Source organism: Hydra vulgaris, chromosome 15 (assembly GCF_038396675.1).
Source record: "Hydra vulgaris chromosome 15, alternate assembly HydraT2T_AEP".
Taxonomy (NCBI): domain Eukaryota; kingdom Metazoa; phylum Cnidaria; class Hydrozoa; order Anthoathecata; family Hydridae; genus Hydra; species Hydra vulgaris.
This window is the reverse complement of record NC_088934.1, coordinates 34,314,246-34,335,673: the sequence shown is the minus strand read 5'-3', so window position 1 is coordinate 34,335,673 and position 21,428 is coordinate 34,314,246. Positions and strand designations below refer to the sequence as shown.

At 25.5% G+C, this 21,428-nt stretch overlaps 1 protein-coding gene across 2 annotated transcripts in view; it reads left to right on the top strand.

Annotated features, from left to right (window-relative positions):
- The window catches only part of LOC100206500 (uncharacterized), a 90,403-nt gene that overhangs the window by 21,174 nt on the left and 47,801 nt on the right, over positions 1 to 21,428 (top strand). For both annotated transcript variants that reach the window (XM_065820238.1, XM_065820237.1), the window contains exons 5-9: positions 8,724 to 9,295; positions 12,618 to 12,690; positions 13,306 to 13,883; positions 17,436 to 17,508; positions 17,666 to 18,246. In XM_065820238.1, coding sequence (XP_065676310.1) covers positions 8,724 to 9,295; positions 12,618 to 12,690; positions 13,306 to 13,883; positions 17,436 to 17,508; positions 17,666 to 18,246 — 1,877 coding nt within the window. The remainder of the gene's footprint in view (positions 1 to 8,723; positions 9,296 to 12,617; positions 12,691 to 13,305; positions 13,884 to 17,435; positions 17,509 to 17,665; positions 18,247 to 21,428) is intronic.

Below are 21,428 nucleotides of genomic sequence, written 5' to 3'. Positions count from 1 at the left end.
TACTTATGCTTCTCTTTCAAACTCTTTATTTTCTAAGCTCTACAAAGAAGTTCATAAAAATAATTTTAACAGGTTGGGCTCAAAAATGATGTTCCTATGATCTGAAGTTCAACATTTTACTTTATGTTGGCAAATAAATATTGTTTCGCTTACTATTTTTTCTCTCGCACACAGATCTTATTTGGACCCTTCTCTCTATTTTGTAATTTTATAGCTTTTAATTTGTTTATCTTTTAAAAATGCATCAAGATCAATTAGTTATATATATTGATTTTTTGTTTTAAAATTTTTAACATTAATGATAGTAAATTAAGTATAATTAGTATAATTAAGTAGTTAAGTAATTAAAGCCTCAATCTTAAATTTATTTTAAGTATGTAAAATAAGTATGTAAAAAAAAACTATAAGTTTTATTATAATATATAGTGTATATAACCTACACCACTGGAGGTGCTCAACCAGTTTTTCAATGCAATGACCTGTTTAACAGTTCATGTTAAACAGGCAAAAATTCAACCTAAAAGTATACCACAATATCAATATAATTGCAAGAATACAACATACACACCATTTACAAGTGTAGTAGACTATTTTTATAAGTTTATTAAGATTTATCGGTCTAATACTCACACCTCAATATTAATTTTCACGTAATTCAGTTTTATGTTTGTAAAAGATTATTTGAGTATGTATATTTTTTTTAAATATTTTTTAAAAATATTTTCTCTTCCCCCATTTATTGTGACTCATCTAATTATTAATATTTTCAAAAAGTTCTCATGCCCTCATTTATTTGACACCCGAGAGTGCATGTTTGAGAGAGATTTTAAAATCTGCAACTGCTACCAGACTGCTCAAAATTCCTTCCAGCTATTGCTCAACCTTCCAGCTGTATTTCATTCTCTAATGTAAAAAATTTATAAACATCTCAGGAATTTTTGAAAAAGCTGCCAAATTTCTTTTTGGAAGGGATGCTTGAAAAATATTTTCAAAATTCTGGCCCTTTTGTTTATTTGGTTTTAGAAATAATTTCAGTCATCTTGTTTCCACCTGTTTATTAAGCACTTAAGTGTAAACTATTATCAAATAAAAAACTTTTTAAAAATACAACAATAATATTATTTACCGCAGTTAAATATTATTCAACTCATTATTTATTATAACTATTAGGAAATGTTTATTTTCTTTTATTTTTTTTTTTTATATTAATTAAATTCAATTTAAAATTTTTTTGATATAAACAAATTGTTTTACTTGACATTTGTATAAATGAAATAAAATATGTTAAATTTTTTTAATGATTATTTCTTAATAATCATTTAAAAAAATTTGCAACTAAAAATGATTTTTTATTTTAAAAATATTAATGAGTAACAAATAAAAGAATTACGTCAGTTTATCTATTTTATTTATTAAAAGTTTATTATTTTATTAGCGATTTTGTTGTCAAAGCAAAGATTTTTTTTTTCCAAATACCATTTGGTAAAATTATATTATTGTATATATCATTTATTAAAAAGTAATTGCTGCACTCTACCTGCGTTGTAAAAAAAAGTTTAACTTACGTTTTCTGCAAATTTTTGAGACCACCTATACACGTTTATTTAAAATTTAATTTTGAGTAAAAAAAAAAAATGTTTAGGAGGGCAAATCGAAAAAAACAACAGCGATAAAAATGAGCTATTTTTTTTTTAAGAATAAATAAAATTTAAATATTGAACAATACTTGATAGTTTTTTTAAATAAATTTGACAGTTTAGTTAAACCCAAGCATTAGCTTTAATTTTAATAAATTTAAATATATTTTTTTAAATCAGAATTAATAAAAATAATAATCATATATTTTTATTGAATTAGATTTAAAATAAATCATATATTTTTTTATCAGAATTAAATTATATTATAATGATCTTTGCCTTAAGCTTAGAGATTGTCCATAAATTATGTAACGCAAAACTTATTTTAAAAATATAAGTTGTTTTCGCTGGACTTGAAAGGTTGTTTATATACTTAGTTTAATTAAAGACTCTGCAAGCAAAAACTTTTAATTCTTTGTCTTTGTCTATAAGTTTAATTTCGCATTACATAATTTATGACGATTTCTTAAAGTATTAATATTTTTCAAGTGAAAAAATTATTCATTACAAAAAAAAAAAAAATTATTATATATTATTTATTATTATATAGAAATTTAAGTCAATATTTTTTTATTTAAATCAAAAGTTGCAAAATAGTTCTTGTGTTCGAAAGATGATAAATAAAAGTTTTTATTATATGTATTTCTTTTATGGTTTTTTGTTTTTTTTTATGTTTGTTTTTTAAACTTTTTAAGTTTTATAACTTTGCATAAAAAAGAAAAAAAATGTCTTTAATTATAAACAATTTGGTTTTCTGTTACTAAATCAACTCAAATAATCAAACATAACTCAAACTAAATTAACTCAAATAAATAAAGCTCAACTTGTTTCTCTGCGCAGCGGCCTTGTTTGTCAAGGTTTGTGTTTCGGAGTTATAGAGTTGAGAGAGGGTTATAAACACAATTAAGTAGCCTCCTTGTCTGTAGTGGCCTTCTGGGTCTTGGGCAGGTAAATTAACAAAAAAAAAAAAAAAAAAAAATTTCAATAAAATAATTGGCTTGATAGAGATTAAGTTTTCATAGTTTTTAATTTTGTTTGAGTTTTTTTTATTAGTAAATTGCACTTATATCTAACATAATTGTCGTTCAATCTTTTGTAACAAACTTTTTTAACATAATCATTATTCAAAAGTTAATGTCGTTTTTTATAAAGTTAATTACTTCCTTTATCTTACCGCTTATAGATTAATTTAAAAGTTAAAAAAAATAAAAAGTTTGCTTAATGGATATCTCTTTAGATGTACATAATGCGTACATAAGTTGCTTTAAAATAAGGCCTTATATATATATATATATCCTTATATCATAATCAAAAGAGACTTTTATGGTAAAAAAAGTCGTTTTCAACAACATTTGTTGAAACAATAATGCGGTAGTGGTGTAGTAGTAGAGTGCTTGCCTCATAAGCAAAAAGTTCCTTCTTGGTAGTACCCCGCTCAACTTGTTTCTCCGCGCAGTGGCCTTGTTTGTCAAGGTTCGTGTTTCGGAGTTATAGAGTTGAGAGAGGGTTGTAACCACAAAAAGCAACATCAACAATTAAGTGACATATTAATGTCACTTAATTGTTGATGTCTTAAAGTTAAAACAATTAAAATGATGCATAAAATAAAATACATTAAGTTTTATCTTTTTTAAAAAGTTGCAATAATAAAGACTAGAAAGTTTTTTTAATTAATAGCGTTGTTGTTTTTGTTTTTTAGTTGTTTTATAATATTTTTAAGACATGTGAGGAGTGTAACTAAAATGACTGACAAATGGGTAAAACATGCGAGCAGTGTTGCTTTTTAACAGTAAAACATGCGGGGAGTGTTGCTACATTGACTATCTTATTCTTAATAATATTTATTCTGAAAGCTACAATTTATGAAAGAAACTTTTCGGCTACGATGCAAGGATATATATATATATATATATATATATATATATATATATATATATATATATATATATATATATATATATATATATATATATATATATATATATATATATATATGTATATATATATATATATATATATATATATATATATATATATATATATATATATATATATATATATATATATATACAGCCCTTGGAAATAGGGTCGGTATATGGCAATGCTGATCTAACTGCCAACCTAAAAGTGTTTGAGGTCGTCAAAAAATCGCTGACCTCGTTTTCTATGTTTTATGGTAACCCCTGTGTAATATTTTTTTTTGCCAACCTCTAACAGTTTGAGGTCAACAATTTATTGTCGACCTCATTTTTCCTAACTCCAAGGGTTGTATATATATATATATATATATATATATATATATATATATATATATATATATATATATATATATATATATATATATATATATATATATATATATATATATATATATATAAGTTTTAAATTAAATATTTTAAACTAAAAGAGAATTTTTTTTTAGATTTTTTATTAAAATAAATTTAATCGTCTCAATATAAATTTGTTATAAAATAATAATAAAAATAATTAAAAACTAAAATATAGGAATAACCTAAAGCAAAATGTTGACATCACGTATTTATAATTATTTTTATATATATGTAATTACTATATATATTAAAAAAGTCAGGTAACAAAAGAAAAAGTTTAAACTATGATAAGTAAAGTATATGAGTATACAAATACAAATACAATAAAAGTCAATATAAATATTTATTTTTTATAAACACAGAAAGCTTTTCATATTAATTTCATCTACATAAAAAAATTTTTTTTACAATTGTATTAAAATCTTTAATATTAAACTTGCTGTAAAAGTTAAAAAGGAAGTTTTTAAGATTTATATAACAAAAAAAATAACAATAGAACTCAAATCTTTTGGTAAACAAGTTTTTTTATTTCTCTACTTCTACATTCATTGTGTCATGTCCCTGTTTATGATGGTGAGGTTTATATGTAAGAGGTACATTCTCATTAGAGTTTCTACATTGGAAATAATTTGAAAAAAGGTTTGTTTTTTTCAAATTATTTCCATTTGTAAACATGCTGATCAAATTTATCTAAATCAGGGCCTGTTCTGCATGTTTGAATGTGTAAATTAGTTCTAAATCTCAGGTTGCTAATTTTTTTCTATATATGGGCAATTCCATTTTGCACTTCGGTTACACGTGCAACAACTTTATTAAATATTTGCCTATTTAAACTGTAAATTAAACTTTTAGCTATTTTTTATGAAAGCTTTAGTCTAAAAAAAATAAATAAATAAACAGTTTTAAGTCTGACCAAAAGAGGGTGAACTTGTTACTAAAAATGCTACTTAACTTACGTTACACGGAAAACAAGGTAAAAAAATTGCTTCAACTTTTAGGTCAGATTTCTGCAAATCAGTAAAGTGGATTGTATTAGAAACTTTCACAAAATGTTGAGAACTCTATACCAATTTAAATAATATATAAAAATTTATTAGAGGTGACCGGCTAAGGAAAATAAACTTGTTTTTTTGATACTATATATTTAACTTAGGCTACATCACTTATGTTACCAAGTGATTATTATTGTGGATTTTTTATATCTATTATTACAAAGCTACAAAAGAATTGCAAAAGTATTGAACTCATTCATTAAAAATAATTAAAAAAGGAAATTTTAAAAAATTGGTGGCACTCTTCCTGAGTGATTTTTCCTAACATTTATGAAAGTTATTAAATCGAAAAAATAGTTTTTCTGCAAGACCATGAACAACTTTAAAAAATTGTTTTAGTATGACAACTTTATTAATACTTATTTGAGTCATTTATATAAGAAAATCTTTGGTTTGTCAAAGTTTTTACTTAAATTTCTTGTGTTTATGCATTTTGCCTTATTTTCATTAGGTTGAATTTTAAAAATGCTGCAAGGTATTACAAATCTTTTAAAATATTTTTGACACAAAATATTTTAAAAGATCACAGTTTAGGCAAGAGAGGGGCTTTAGGTATATGTGATTGTTTATGACAGGAGGGAATGGGTTAAGAATTGACAAATATAGGGTGGCGTGCTTTATGGGTTAATTTACAAATGAAAATGTTTTACTAAAACAAAAATAAAAACTGATTTTTTTTATATTAGGAGAATAGCAAGTAAATCTTTTTTTTTTTTTGTTATGTCAATAAAAATATTAATATAATACTTATTTTTATTTACTTATGTATATTTATGTATATTTATATGTCAACCTATATAAGAATACAAATAATATATAAGAACAAATAAAAAAAACAATATGAATAATTTTAATTAAATATTAAAAAATAATTTTTTCTAAATTCTACTAATATAAAGAGTTTCAGTTAGAACCTTGTCATGAGGTAATTCATTTTGTTAACGAAAAGTGCCAAAACTGTTGTAAATGCATGTAGTTTTTACTTACATTACACAAATTTAAAATAAAAATGTGTTTTAACTAAGCATCATTATTGAAAACTTAAAATGTAAAAGTGTAACATTTAATATTCTTATGCATATGTTTTTAAAAAGCTTAAGTTTTTAAACTAAATTTTAGGAAAAACAAAACTTTATCATGTTTTTGTTAACTTATGTTACATAAAAATTGCAAAAGTTCTATTGTTATTTCCTTGAAATATATAAATTTTATAAAGTATAAAATCTAACCAACAACAATTTGAACATGTTAGCTCCATTTTCACACTAAATTATTTTGATCGTGCAAATAAATTCATGGTTAAAATAACATTTTACAATGTTATTTTAACCATGAATTTATTTGCACGATCAAAATAATTTAGTGTGAAACATTTTTTATCAGGCGACAATGAGAAAAACTGTAACTTTTGGAAGCATAAAAATGACTTAAATAAATTAGTTTACTAAATTAAAAAAAAGTACTAAAGGTATATTTTAAATAAACTTTCTTGTGTCTACATCAGTATTCATTTGGTAAAAGTTGACTATAAAGAGAATAAATTTTGACTATTTTTTCATTTTCTGCCGTGGAATTGCCCATATGTTGTTTTTCCATCACATCTATTACATGATAGAAAATAAAAAGACGTTTTTCAAATTACAAAGCGTTGATGTTTTTATGTCCCAACCTTACCCGATGATATGGCTAAATAGTTGACAAACTGAAGGTACATAGTACATAACTTACGATGTTATGATGTACATTTTAAAACCTTGCATTCACTATTTAAAAAGGCTGGTTTACTATTAAGACTTGATTTACTGATTTTTCTCAAAATATTTTTTGGTTGGCTTTGTGATCAAATAATAGAGGTGTTTTTAATTTATTGTCTAAAACAGATAGTTTCATAATCCCGTGTAAGCTTATATATTTTCAAAATTTATAGTTACAAAAGATATTATTTTGTTCTCTTCTCTATTCTGTGGTGCTGGTCCCTATAGTCAAGCTTTGAAAATTGATGATTTTTACTGGGTATAAGTTTATTGATGATTCCATTATTAATGATTTTTACTGGGTAATTGTATTGAACTAAAATATGTTTGAGTTCAAAAAGTCTGAAAAAAAAGTTCTATTTCTATTGAGTTAGAAACAAAACAAATAATGCGCTTTGCTATAGTAAAATAAATATTCTTTTTCTTATTATCATGAAAAATTGTAGGTTTGTAAAATGTATATGTTTTGACCATGTTGTTATCATGTAGAATAATTGTTATGTCTAGAAAGTTTAAAAATTGGAGCTGAGTGGTTTTTGATGTGAAATTGTTCTTCTGTATATTTAATATCGTGGTGTAATGATTTAAGAAATTTTTATAGCTTATACTTAAGTAAAGCATCAAAACCATCTTTGGAAATTGTTTTGTATATTTTCACATTCAATTATATTAAAAAAATTAGGCAAGACTTAGGAAATAATTTCACTATCATCAAGATATCCTACTACTAAATAAGTATAAGTAGGTGCTATTTTTGTTGCCATAGCTTCACCAATTAATCGATTCAAAATTTTTTTATTGAAAATAGAATTGTTGTTTTATAAAATAAAACCCACACTTTTTAAGATAAAGCTTCTGAAAATCTTTCACATATTTTAGGTATTTACATTTCCACAGAATTTACATATCCACAATTTAACAGCTTCTAAACTTAATTTATCAGAAATAATGGTATAGAGATTAGTGATATCAACACTGTATAGTTTGGTATTTTGGTATTCCATATTAATAGCTAGTACTCTAATGAAATCAGGTTGGTGAGAATACTCTAATAAAATATCTTTTTGGTACAAGAGGTGGTGAGATTTTTTCAATGAGTTCACTAAGACGTTTGATAGGTGAAAAAGAACATCCCATTATCGGTCTTTCTTTTAGATCATCTGGGCATAAACATTCAATATAACCTTTATTGCCTTCTTTAATAAGATCTTATATTGAGTTAGATTTGTAAATTTTTGATAACACATAAAAATTGCTAGTTTTCTATTTGTAGTTTTTAAGATAGGTGGTTTTCTTTTTTGTTAAACATTTACTGAACTTATCTAACAAGATTTATAAGTTTTTTAAAACATATTTCATTTGTCTTGCCATCAGATTTATTATATGTTTCCTTAAAAAAATTTTCTCGACATACAAGTTCATCTCTATAGTAATCTGTATCCATCAGAACCAAGCAACAAAGCATATATACATATATATATATATATATATATATATATATATATATATATATATATATATATATATATATATATATATATATATATATATATATATATATATATATATATATATATATATATATATATATATATATATATATATATATATATATATATATATATATATATATATATATATATATATATATATATATATATATATATATATATATATATATATATATATATATATAAATATATATTTATATATATATTTATATTTATATTTAAATATATATATATATATCAGGGGCTATTCTAGACTGTTTTTGACAGCGTTGACTGTATATATATATATATTTTCATGTGATGGGAAAAAATTTTCATGTAATTGTGAAAAAGTTTTTAAATTGAATAATATTTATAATAATTTTGTTTTACAAGATATAATATATGTAATAAGATATAATAAATAATAATAACTATAAAAATATTTCATGTTACTTAGGTTGTTTGGAAAGGCAGCACAGAACTTGGTATGGGCAAATCAACATCAAAAAAAGATGGCATGTTTTGCACTTACATTGTTGGTAGATACAAACCAGCTGGTAATATGGGTGGAGAGTTTACAAAAAATGTTTTGGTAGGATCTTTTGATAAAAAAAAGACATGTGATAGTTTAGATGATGTGCTTAGCTCTGCTGCTCAGCCAAGTGAATCTAAACAAGGAAGTCAAAGCGGTTCATCTCCCTCTTCAGATACTAGCTCTTCAAATTCAAACTCCCCTGCCTCAATTCCAAGTCCAGCCCCAGGCATTGAAAATAATGGAGGTAATAGTGATGAAAACTCTTTTGACCAGTTAGGTCTTAATGCACATAACATTTTACGTAAAATACACAATGCTCCAGATATGAAGTTAAATTCTAAGATGTCTGAAGAGGCTGAGAAGTATGCTAAACATCTAGCTGACATTCAAGAACTAAAACACTCTACAGACCGCAATGGGGAAGGAGAAAATTTAGCATATGGCTGCAATTCTGCAGGTACAGAAATGTCAGCAGCTGAAGCAGTAAAAAATTGGTGAGTCAAAAAAATTAATGTGTTTTTAAACATTGTCAGATGTTTACTACTGTCATTATTCTTTTTCTTAAAATAGTTAATTGTTATTTTGATTTGCAAATCACTGTTATAAAGATGCTTAAAATAACTTAAAAGAAATTCTTAAAATAAGTTACTAATTTGTAGTGCTAGTAAATTTACCGATATTTTAAAAAACTGGTAATTCGGTAAAAAAAAAATTATTACCGGGTTACTGGTAATTTACCGGGTTTTTTTCTAAAAGCTCAAATAGTAATAATCTAAACACTGAAAACATCTAAAAGCATAACAAATGAATATATTAGTAAAACAGCATCAGTTTACAAGTCCATCCTAGTTAAAAATAAATAAATTAAACAATCAAAAAGATTTTTTTTATATAATAAAATATAATTAATTCATTTATTATGCATTAACATTTTTGTATTTTAGCGTAAACATAAACAAACATAAACATAAAGAAAACTTCATTTTTAAAATAAGAATAATTAATATAGTCAATTCTTTTCAAAGAGCATAAATTGTTTATTGAAGTAAGCTCTTAAAAAAAACATTACATTTAATGTTTCGTCGTTTAAACTTATTCTGTACCTTGTGCCAATTAAACCTGCTGCAGAAAAAGCTCTTTCCGACTCTACACTGGTTGGGCGAACTGCTGAAATATACTTTTGGAATTTGTTTAAATATTTTCCTTTAATATTTTGTTCCTTAAAATACGCCATTTCTTTCCTGACTATATTTAAAAAACCGGATGTTGTCTTCGGATCACTAATCTCTTCGTGAGCAATAGTTATCATTTTTTTTTTAATTACTAAATCAAGTTCATCCAACATGAACCTAATTGTCAAATCTGCAACATATAGACTCGTGTCCCTTGAACAGAGAGCTTCCACAGCTACTTTAACAGGTTGCAAAGCCATTATTATATTTGATACAACATTGAGATCATTTTCTGATAAATCTATATTGGATTTACTATCGATTAGACTCTTATGAACACAATTTTTAATCTCATAAATTCTTTCCAACATTATCAACATACTGCTCCACCGTGTTTTTGTGTCAAGGATTAGCGTAAGTTCTTTTTTAAATTCATCCTTAACATGTTTTTGGAGGATGTCATTTTTTGTTGGTGATCTACGGAATATGACAACAATTTTTCGAATTTTTGTTATTATTGGACCACTACTTTTATGTTGAATTGATGAATCAGTAGTTGATGTATCCTCAATAACATCAAAAACCCCAATATCTTCCATTACATCGTCCTCTTCATCTTCACCATGTTCAAATTCAGTAATAGCCACTTCTTGATTTTCTATGGAAATATTATCCGAAACAGATCTTTTATACAGCACCTTAATTACTGATAACTGGATGCCAAGGGCTAAACAAAGTTAATGATTTATGTCCAGTAATCTGCCTACCTTATTCATTACGGCGGCCCCATCCGTAGTAATGGAAATTATATTTTCTATCGCAATACTAAATTCTTTAAGTGTATTTTGAAGATATGTTATACATTTTTCAGCAGGCATCGATCCTTTAATCCTAACCAATCCGAAACAGATCTTTTATACAGCGCCTTAATTACTGATAACTGGATGCCGTGGGCTAAACAAAGTTGATGATTTATGTCCAGTAATCTGCCTACCTTATTCATTACGGCGGCCCCATCCGTAGTAATGGAAATTATATTTTCTATCACAATACTAAATTCTTTAAGTATATTTTGAAGATACGTTATATATTTTTCAGCAGGCATCGATCCTTTAATCCTAACCAATCCGAGATTCCAAAATACATTATCATACGAGTGGACATTCACATTCATGAACCTTCGATTTTTGAGAGATGTCCATTCATCGAAAGTCAAGCTGAATAATTCACCACAGGCTATTCTTTCTGATAATTCTGTAACAATTTGTTTTCGGATTTTGTCACCGTACTGCAACACCATTTTCTTAATTGCTTTTGGAGACTTTGGACAATTATATCCTTTGGATTTAAATAATTGCTGAAGATCGTATGATGTGCAAATCTTTTTAAATGATAAACAATCTCGTGCTGTCAGTTGTGCTAAAACAGCTGGAAATGAGTCATCAATCGTTTTAATAATGTTGAAATAATCAGAAATTTTTGATCTAGAATTTGTATCATTCATAACGGAAATTGTGGTATTGATATTAGAACAGATAGCTTCTGCATCATCATGTTGAACTCTTTTTACTAGATTAATTTTATGTTTTCTGATAAGGTGATTGTGCAAACCACTTGTGCTGCCGCCAGAGCATTTTATATTTTTTTTGCATACATTGCATATAGCTGAATCGCCAGCTTTCGTACGTAGAAAATGATTCCACAATTGATTTTGTCCGGATCCAGTAGACATCATAGATAAGGCTATTTTTAAAAAAAAAATTCAATATGTAAATTTTGGAACACAATACAAATATATTCTATAATATAATTTTAAAGACTTTTTGTGAAATGCTTACTCAACACAATAAAAATATAGAATATTCGCTTTATTTTTAAAGTTATGTTTTGTGTTTATTTTCAATTTTTTTTTATGATACTTAATAATTTTATTATCCAGTGCAAAAAACCAAATAATTTAAAAAAAACTCACTAACGCACTATTTAAATTAAATAAAATGTCACCTGTAACTGTAACCAGATGGGACGCGAGCACAAAATAAACTGAATGTAATTATAAATAAACTACATAAACAAATCCTAATTGTATGTAAATATTTTTCTTTCTCTATTAAAAAACGAAAATTTAAGAAAAATCAATCAAGTAGGCTGTATTTTTTTTTAAGAAATGCATATTGTAATATTGTAAGAAAACAAAATTCTTTTCCATGATAAAGTTCTTAATTTTTTGCGATTTCAACTGTTTTTTTATAGTATGTAAAAAAGTTAGCTTTTTTGTAGAATTTTTCTTTTTAGTTAGAAAAAAATACTACTAATAATTTATTCAGAATTTCCATAAAATTTTACCGAATTACCAGTAAATTATTTGAAAATTACCGGTAAATTTAAACATAATTTTTAACCAATTTACCGGTAAACCGGTTTACCGGTTTTGCTAGCCCTACTAATTTGGTGCAGGGTCAAATGAAACACATGATGTTTTTTGAAAAACTTCAAATTACACAAAAATGAATATCAATTTGCTGTATCATATATATATTTTTAACTTTTTTTATTTTAATTTTAATTTAAAATTTATGGCATGTATGTATACTCTTTTTGTTTTTAAAGAAAATTATTTAAAATTTAAATAATTTTCTTATAGGTATGCAGAGGTTTGTTCTCCAGGGCATGACTTTAGTAAAGATGGTGGTTCTGGTACTGGTCACTTTACTCAGGTATGTTTTTATTCAGTAACTTTTGAACTAAATATTGGCGTAATAGTAAAAGCTGTGTTTGATTCAAGAGTCAACCTCAACAGTTCCCTTTTCAAAATTCCCTTTCTTGTAGTATCAAACTCATTTTTTTTTCTCAGTAAATTTTCTCAGTAAATTTTCTTAGTAGATTGTGAAGACAGTGAAGAGTGAAAACAAATTGTGAAGACTGAAGATTTGTATTTGGATGTATAAGTTTGATAGAAAAGGGAGAAGATAAAAAAAAAAAAAATTAATTAAAAAATTAAAAGATAAAGCTACCGGTGTAGTGTCTCCTCTCCCTAGCTTTAGGAAATGAAAAAAAATAAAATAAAATAAAAATAACAAAACTTAAGTAAAGAAAATTTTTATGAGTTTAAAAATATCAAAACAATTTTTTATATTTTGAACTTTGTTATCTAATAAAAACAATACTTCAAAAAGGTTTGGTTTGAAACAATAATTTCTGTTAGCCAAATGAGAAACTATTTAAATTAACATTGGCATATATGAGAGTTATTTATTTCATTTGTTATTTTATTTTTTATTTTATTTTGTATTATTTACTTAGTACAATTGGGAACATAATTTGAATTTTAGGTTGTATGGAAAGGCAGCACAGAACTTGGTATGGGCAAAGCAACATCAAAGAAAGATGGCATGTTTTGCACATACATTGTTGGTAGATACAAACCAGCTGGTAACATGCTTACACAATTTACAAAAAATGTTTTTGAAGGATCGTTCGATAAAAAAAAGACATGCGATAGTTTAGATAATTTACTTAGTTCTGCTGCACAACCAAGCAAGTCTAAGCAAGAAAGCCAAAGTGATTCAACATCTTCTGACTCCTCAGCTTCCAGTTCTTCAAGCTCAAACTCCCCTGCCGTAATTCCAAATACTGCTCTAAATAATGAAGGTAAAGGAGCCAGTGGTGACCAGAATGCATTTGACCAGTTGGGTCTTAATGCACATAATATTTTGCGAAAAATACATGATGCTCCGGATATGAAGTTAAATTCTAAGATGTCTGAGGAAGCTGAGAAGTATGCTAAACATCTAGCTGACATTCAAGAACTAAAACACTCTACAGACCGTAATGGGGAAGGAGAAAATTTAGCCTATGGGTGCAATTCAGCTGGCACAGAAATGTCAGCAGCTGAAGCAGTTAAAAATTGGTAAACTTTTATTTTATATAATAGTTAACATTAAAAATTAAAAAGATTATTAAAATAAATTACGGATACAAAGTCATCATTTTTGATAAAACTATTTATCATTAGTAAAGAAATAAAAAAAGTAATCAATTGCTTTATTATTTGTTAAATGTGCAAGATAAACACTATACACAGTGTAAAATAGTTGTATTTTTATTTCAGGCAATTCTTGTTTTTGCTTATGGTTTGAATGTAGTTTGTTTTTTGGTATTTCATAAAAAGATTGATATTTAAAAATTCATCAGAACTTTCTCAATAATGACCATAATCCGTTTTATAAAATCTTTCAATAAAAGAAATCAGATCCAAAGAGATTTTTTATCTTACTTTTTATTTACGTTTGAGTAAATCTTTTTGTTTAACAATATGCAGTAAATAATATCTGATTGTTTAAAAATACAATTTTTCTCATTCTGATATTGGTTTTATCGATCTTAAACATAAATCCAACAGCAGTTCAAGTTTTTGAATTGCTGTTAGAATTAAGACTTTTTGACCTTTTATAGTGTTTTATTAAGTGTCAGTTTTACTTTATGTACTTTGTTAATCTTTCAGCTTTCATGATTTTTAATCTTTTTTGTTAGTGTGCATTTTCAATGACTCAACCTGAATTTTCTTTTTATCATCACCCTAAATCCAAATCTTTTGAAGTTTTAGTAGCATCTTTTTACAACATTGGAAAGTGTTTGTTAGGGTTGTTGTTAGGGTTGTTGTCATAATATTTTCTAATAACTTATGAGTACTAAGAATGAATTACTTTCTGACCATTAGTGATAACATTCAGATTCTAAGTGTACTTCCAAAAACTCTTTTTTTTTACAGTTGCTTAGTTCATCTGAGCTAGTGTCATAGATTATGAGATAATATTATGAACAAAGTATTTTTGTAATTTTCTTAAAGAAAATTTTATGTATTTTTTCTCATTGCACATGTTTTCTTTTTTTGTATTGGATTTTGAAATAAATAAAAAAAAGCTAAAGGGTCTTAGAGAAGTTATTTTACCTTGATGTTTTTGGCGTTTTGTTTGATTAATTTTGGGTAATTTATTGAATTTTTTCCATTAGTAGATAATTTAGTCCTAAATATTCTTTGATTAGAAATCTAAATTTTTTTTTCATCATGGTTTATCTTTTGTGCCACAGATTTTAACATCATTAACATCTGTTTCTGCATAATCATTCAAAATCTTTGTCTGATTTTTTTTTAAAACCTGTGATAAATATATAAGTTAAGATAAATGTGTAAACCTATATAAAAGTAGACAATAGACTTGTGGGTAAAAAATTTGTCTCATTGTAAAAACTTGGTTTTTTCATCACAACTAAAAAGTTTGCCTATTCGGTTGGTTTATCTGCTATTGTCAATACTCCTGTTTTTTCCATTTCTTCTTCTTCTTTTTTTTATGTTTTAATTGATTTCCCAGTAAACACACAATTGTCTATTAAACATCAAAACAACATTTCAACAAAATGTTCAGATTTGGTCAATTATCCATTTAGAATTAAATCCAGACTAATGTTTAGAACAAACGTCCATAAAAATGTTGATATTCAAATGTGTTTTAGACAACTATTATAAGAATATTATACATATATAAAGATTTTGTCGAATTTAAGTTTAAATCTAGTCTAATTAACGTATATAAAGCGTTCAAATTTAGTCAAAGTAAATGTATATTAAACTTTTAGTTCTTGTTTAATAGTTTATTTATTTATTTAATGTAATTTCAATTTATATGTTTCAAAATTTTTATAAATTTTATACTACATGTATTATACTTTTATTTTATAAAACTATATATAAAGTTATAAACTTATATAAAACTACTACTTTTAAAAATTTTATAGTAACAACTTCTATCAAATATTTTTAAAATTTAATCTCATTTAGCAGAAAATAAAAGTTTACATTAAAATTAAATTAAAGATTTAAATTAATTTTATTAACTAATAAAATTAAAAAACTCATTAACATATTTTGGATCACTGTTTTCTTTGGTTTATGCATTATCAAAAATCTTCCTAGTATACCGTCCACCGCTTGTTTATCATGTGCCTGTTCTTGTGCAACATCTTCTACATTCAAATCTTGATAGTCTGATTTTGTAACCTGATTTTGTAATCGCAAAAAACTAGGATAAAATAGTTAGCATTTTTAGCGTATATTTAAAATATGTAAAGTTGTTGTGGGAATTACCCACAACAACTTTACATATAGAGAATTTTCTGAATGGAAGTTTTCCAAAATTTTCTGTACCATCCATGTTTACTTTTGACATTAAAAAATTAGTAAAAAGTCATGACATAATTTGTGTGGTCAGCTCTGTTGTTTTTTTTTTAGCAAATTTAACTAAAGTAAACTAAAATGGATCTAAAATAAACAAATAAAAATTTAGTTTAAATTTAAACTTCTTGATTATAGCAAAATGAATACCTACTGTTACCCAATCATACCAGCTTTTACAAAATGAGTTTAAACTGTTCAGTTGTTTATAAAACTTACGAAAAAAGTTCTGCAGCAGGATTTTCATAACGAGAAACTAGCAACTCATATTCTTCAACTGTTTCAACGTGGCCATCAATAATTTCTAAAACATTGGAATCCATTGATTTGTTGGCATTTAGGAAGGTAGCCTATCACAAAAAAAGTTTTTAAACTTCCATGATTTAAAATTGCGCACCCAAAACTCGTTTATTATTTATCAGTTGTTTTGCTTTCAGTGTTGTAAGGAATCTTGAAAACGCAATTAAATCTAATTTAATTATTTAGCCAATGAAAAATAATTTTTCAGCAGTAAAACAAAAGTATTATTTATATAACTGAATCACAGGTGCATTGTATTAATGTTCGCCATTTATTTTATATATTTAATTTGAATTACTTTAACTGATTGTAGGTAATCATGCTCTTGTCAGTTTTTTACTGTTTTTGACTGAAATAATAACATTAGACTCTAAATTACTGTAAACAATCTAATCTTATCTTTAATTTAGAGATAAGAAACTATACAAATTATTTGCTTCATATATTTGAATAAAGTAATATATAAAGTTCATGAGTATTCACGACTTCAATACAAATATTTACTTATAATAATATAATATAATATATATTACATTAAAATATTCAGCCAATGTTACCTGTTATGTTGGTGGCAAGAATAAACAATTGGTTGAAATTATTTCAATGTAATTTAAGTTGTTAAATATATTATAGAAAAGTTAAAATATTTGTAATTCATGATTCTGTAAATTTAAAATATTTGTAATTCATGATTCTGTAAATTTAAAATATTTGTAATTCATGATTCTGTAAATTTAAAATATTTGTAACTCATGATTCTGTAAATTATGCTATAATTATAGTTTTTATATAGATTTTTTCATTTTTTTTTTCTTCAAGTTTTTGTACAATTTTAAGGATTAGATCTTTGATTATTTATATAATTATAAAATGTAATTTTTTTAAAAGTACCTTAAGAATTAAACTTTAGCACATACTGATAAATTTTAGGTATGCTGAGGTTTGTTCTCCAGGGCATGATTTTACTAAGGATGGAGGTTCTGGTACTGGCCATTTCACTCAGGTACAGTTTTTTCTAGTGCTCTTGTTAACTATTATTTCCATAAAAATATTTTAATTTAATTTCATAATAAGGACTTTTCAAAGAATTAATTAAGATGTAAGGTATAAGATATACCTATTAAAATGTTTATAATATTTTTTTAAATGGCATTAATTAGGTTGTTTGGAAAGACAGCACTGAGCTCGGTATGGGCAAAGCAACATCAAAGAAGGGCGGCATGTTGTGCACATATATTGTAGGTAGATATAAACCAGCTGGTAACATGCTTACACAGTTCACAAAAAATGTATTTGAAGGATCGTTCGATAAAAAAAAGACATGCAATAGTTTAGATAATTTACTTAGCTCTGTTGTTCAACCAAGTGAATCTAAGCAAGGAAGTCAAAGTGATTCAACATCTTCTTCTGACTCTTCAGCTTCAAATTCTTCAAACTCAAACTCCCCTGCTGTAATTCCAAATGCTTTACCAAGTAGTGAAAGTAAGGCAGGTAGTAATAATCAGAACTCTTTTGATCAGTCTGGTCTCAAAGCACACAATATTTTGCGTAAAATACACAATGCTCCAGATATGGAATTAAATCCACAGCTATCAGCTGATGCCCAGAAATATGCAGAACATTTAGCAGATATTCAAAAGTTGCAACATGCGTCAGATCTTAATGGACAAGGAGAAAATTTAGCCTATGGATGCAATTCAGCTGGTACAGAAATGTCGGCAGCTGAAGCTGTTAAAAATTGGTAAGTTTGGATTTTCAAAAAACTATTATAAAAAATAATCAAATAATAAAAAATAAAATTATACATACTGTTGATAATTTTCATTAAAAAGGGAAATTTTTTTGTTCTATTGACTATTATCTTGTATCCATCTGACAGTTATTCTGACATTGCAGTTTTCATAAAAATTTAATATTGATAAACTATTTGTTTATTTCTCATGTGCTAATTTGGCAGAGACAGGATTAGAACTAGACTGAACTCATAACTTTTCAGATCTTATCATTTTTATTTGAAATGGCCACAAGATATAATATATATATATATATATATATATATATATATATATATATATATATATATATATATATATACACACATATATATATATACATTGTTTTTGAAATGGCCACAAGATATAATATATATATATATATATATATATATATATATATGTACATATACATACATATATATATGTACATATATATATATATATATATATATATATATATATATATATATATATATATATGTACATATATATATGTATATATATGTACATATATATAAATTAGTATAAACACTTATCTAATTTTTAGTTATCTTCCACAAGTTGTTTTGCCATCAGTAGGCTCATCAGGATGATCAGAATAACATAATTTATATAATGTATATATTATATATATATGTATTTACATATATAAATATACATATATATATATATATATATATATATATATATATATATATATATATATATATATATATATATATATATGTATATATATATATATATATATATATATATATATACATATATATATATATATATATATATATATATATATATATATATATATATATATATATATATATATATATACATGTATATATAAACTAAAACATCAGATAATATGAATTCTCTCAATACTAAATAATTTATTGAAATTTTCGCCGGATTATAGGCACCGGCATCATCAGCATATAATATAATATAATTACAAAAATTGTGACTGTTAAAAAGCAACAAGAATTTTTTAAACTTTGACGTCACCTTTATAATGGCTTCTTTTACATAAGTATGAAAAAAATGAAGTCCAAAAATTCGTTTTGACAAATTTTCCATTGTCCAAATTCATACCACCATACATTGGAAAACATTGATGTTTTTGTATCTCCAAGGCTTCATGGATTTTTCTTTCAAATTTTTTATCCTCAACTTTAAGTGTTTCTGCCCTATCCCATTTAATATCCTCATCGCAATTTACTTTATGCAAAGCTAATGCATACTGGTTTAACTTGCCTTCAGTCAAAAATTTTTTGGTGTTGTTGAACCCTTGTTCTTATTTGAAGTTTCGATTCACCGACACTTTGGAGCATTTGCACTTAATTAAATAGGTTCCAGGTTGGCTGTTGCATGGTAATTTTGATTTATTTCTAGATGTTAATAGCGTTTTTAGATTAGCATTTCACTTAAAAACAGTTCTGTAACCAGCTTTTCTGAATATTCTTCTAAGTCTGGGAGATATTATTGGTATCCATGGTAAAGAAATTGTAGGAAGGTTAATAGAGTTTGATAGAGTTTCATTTTTATTTGCTAAACGTTTTTTTCGAACGTGATAAGAAAAATCTTTAAGCATTTTTTCATTGTACCCATTTTCAGTAAACACTTGAACTAAAAAATTTATCTCATCTTTTAAATGGTTTTCGCTGCATAATGAGTATGCTTTGTGTATATATCCATTGAATATTGTCTTTAAAATTTTGGGATCATGATTAGAATGAGGTTTGATTTGGATATTGGTTATAGCACCTTTCCTGTAAACCTTGAGCTCATATTTTCCATGTGTATTATTAATAACAGTTATATCCAAAAAATTAAGTATCTTATTTTTGTTTTCAACTTCAATAGTATATTTTAAAGAAGGATGTTGTCTATTAAGGATTGTTTGGAACTGTTCTGCTTGCTTTAAGTTAGAAAATCTAGCGTGGCTATCATCTACATATCTATAAAAGGATTTAATATCAATTGAAGGAATCATTGTCATTGCCATTTTTATTGCCTTTTTGAAACAAACAAAGTTCAATTAGTTGTTTTGTTTCAGTTAAAGTAAGCTTAGTTGAGTTTTTGTAAGAAACGCTTTTATTTAATTGATCCAAAAGTTGCTTCTTTTAATGGTATTGATAGGTATAAGTTCACAATATCAAAGGATACCTGCATTTCATCTTTGTCAATTAACCACGACTTGTTAATAAAGTCTTTTGAATTTTTTAACCTAATAGGATTTTCATTTAAGACCGGTTGTATTCTTCTAACCAAGTAGTTCGAAATTCCATAACAAGGTGTGCCAATAGTTGATACAACAACTCTCATTGGATAAGATTTGTCTTGTTTATGAGCTTTAATTAGCCCATACAAACGTGGTGGAACAGGATCACTCGGATATATGCTTTCATATTCATCTTTAGAAAGACGTTGCTTTTTGTTAAGCTTCGAAAGGAAAGACTTTATTTTAACTGCATAACTTAGAGTGGGATCAATACTAATAATTTTTGTTGGGCCAATCTGTTCTCTAATTTTTTCAATTGCTTTATCATATTCTATTCTCACGAATCCTATTCCTTTATCAAATGGATAAATATCAATTTTCTTGTCTTGATGAATTTCTTTAAGTGCTTTTCTTTGATCTCTCATTAAATTATGATTAATTTTTTTGCCCATTTTAAGTTCTCTCAGTACATTTCAGTACATTTGAAAAATATTCAGAAAAGCTGGTTACAGAACTGTTTTTAAGTGAAATGCTAACCTAAAAACGCTGTTAACGTCTAGAAATAAATCAAAATTACCATGCAACAGCCAACCTGGAACCTCAATGTTCTCCAATGTACAGTGGTATGAATTTGGACAATGGACAATATGTCAAAACGAATTTTTGGACTTAATTTTTTTCATACTTATGTAAAAGAAGCCATTATAAAGGTGGCGCCAAAGTTTAAAAATTTTTTGTTGTTATTTAACGGTCACAATTTTTGTAATTATATTATATGCTGATGATGCCGGTGCCGGCAAAATTTTCAAATAAATTATTTAGTATTGAGAGAATTCGTATTATCTGATGTTTTAAATTAGTTTATATATATATACTCTCATACAAGATGTCAACATTTAAATCATATGTATATATATATGCATATATATA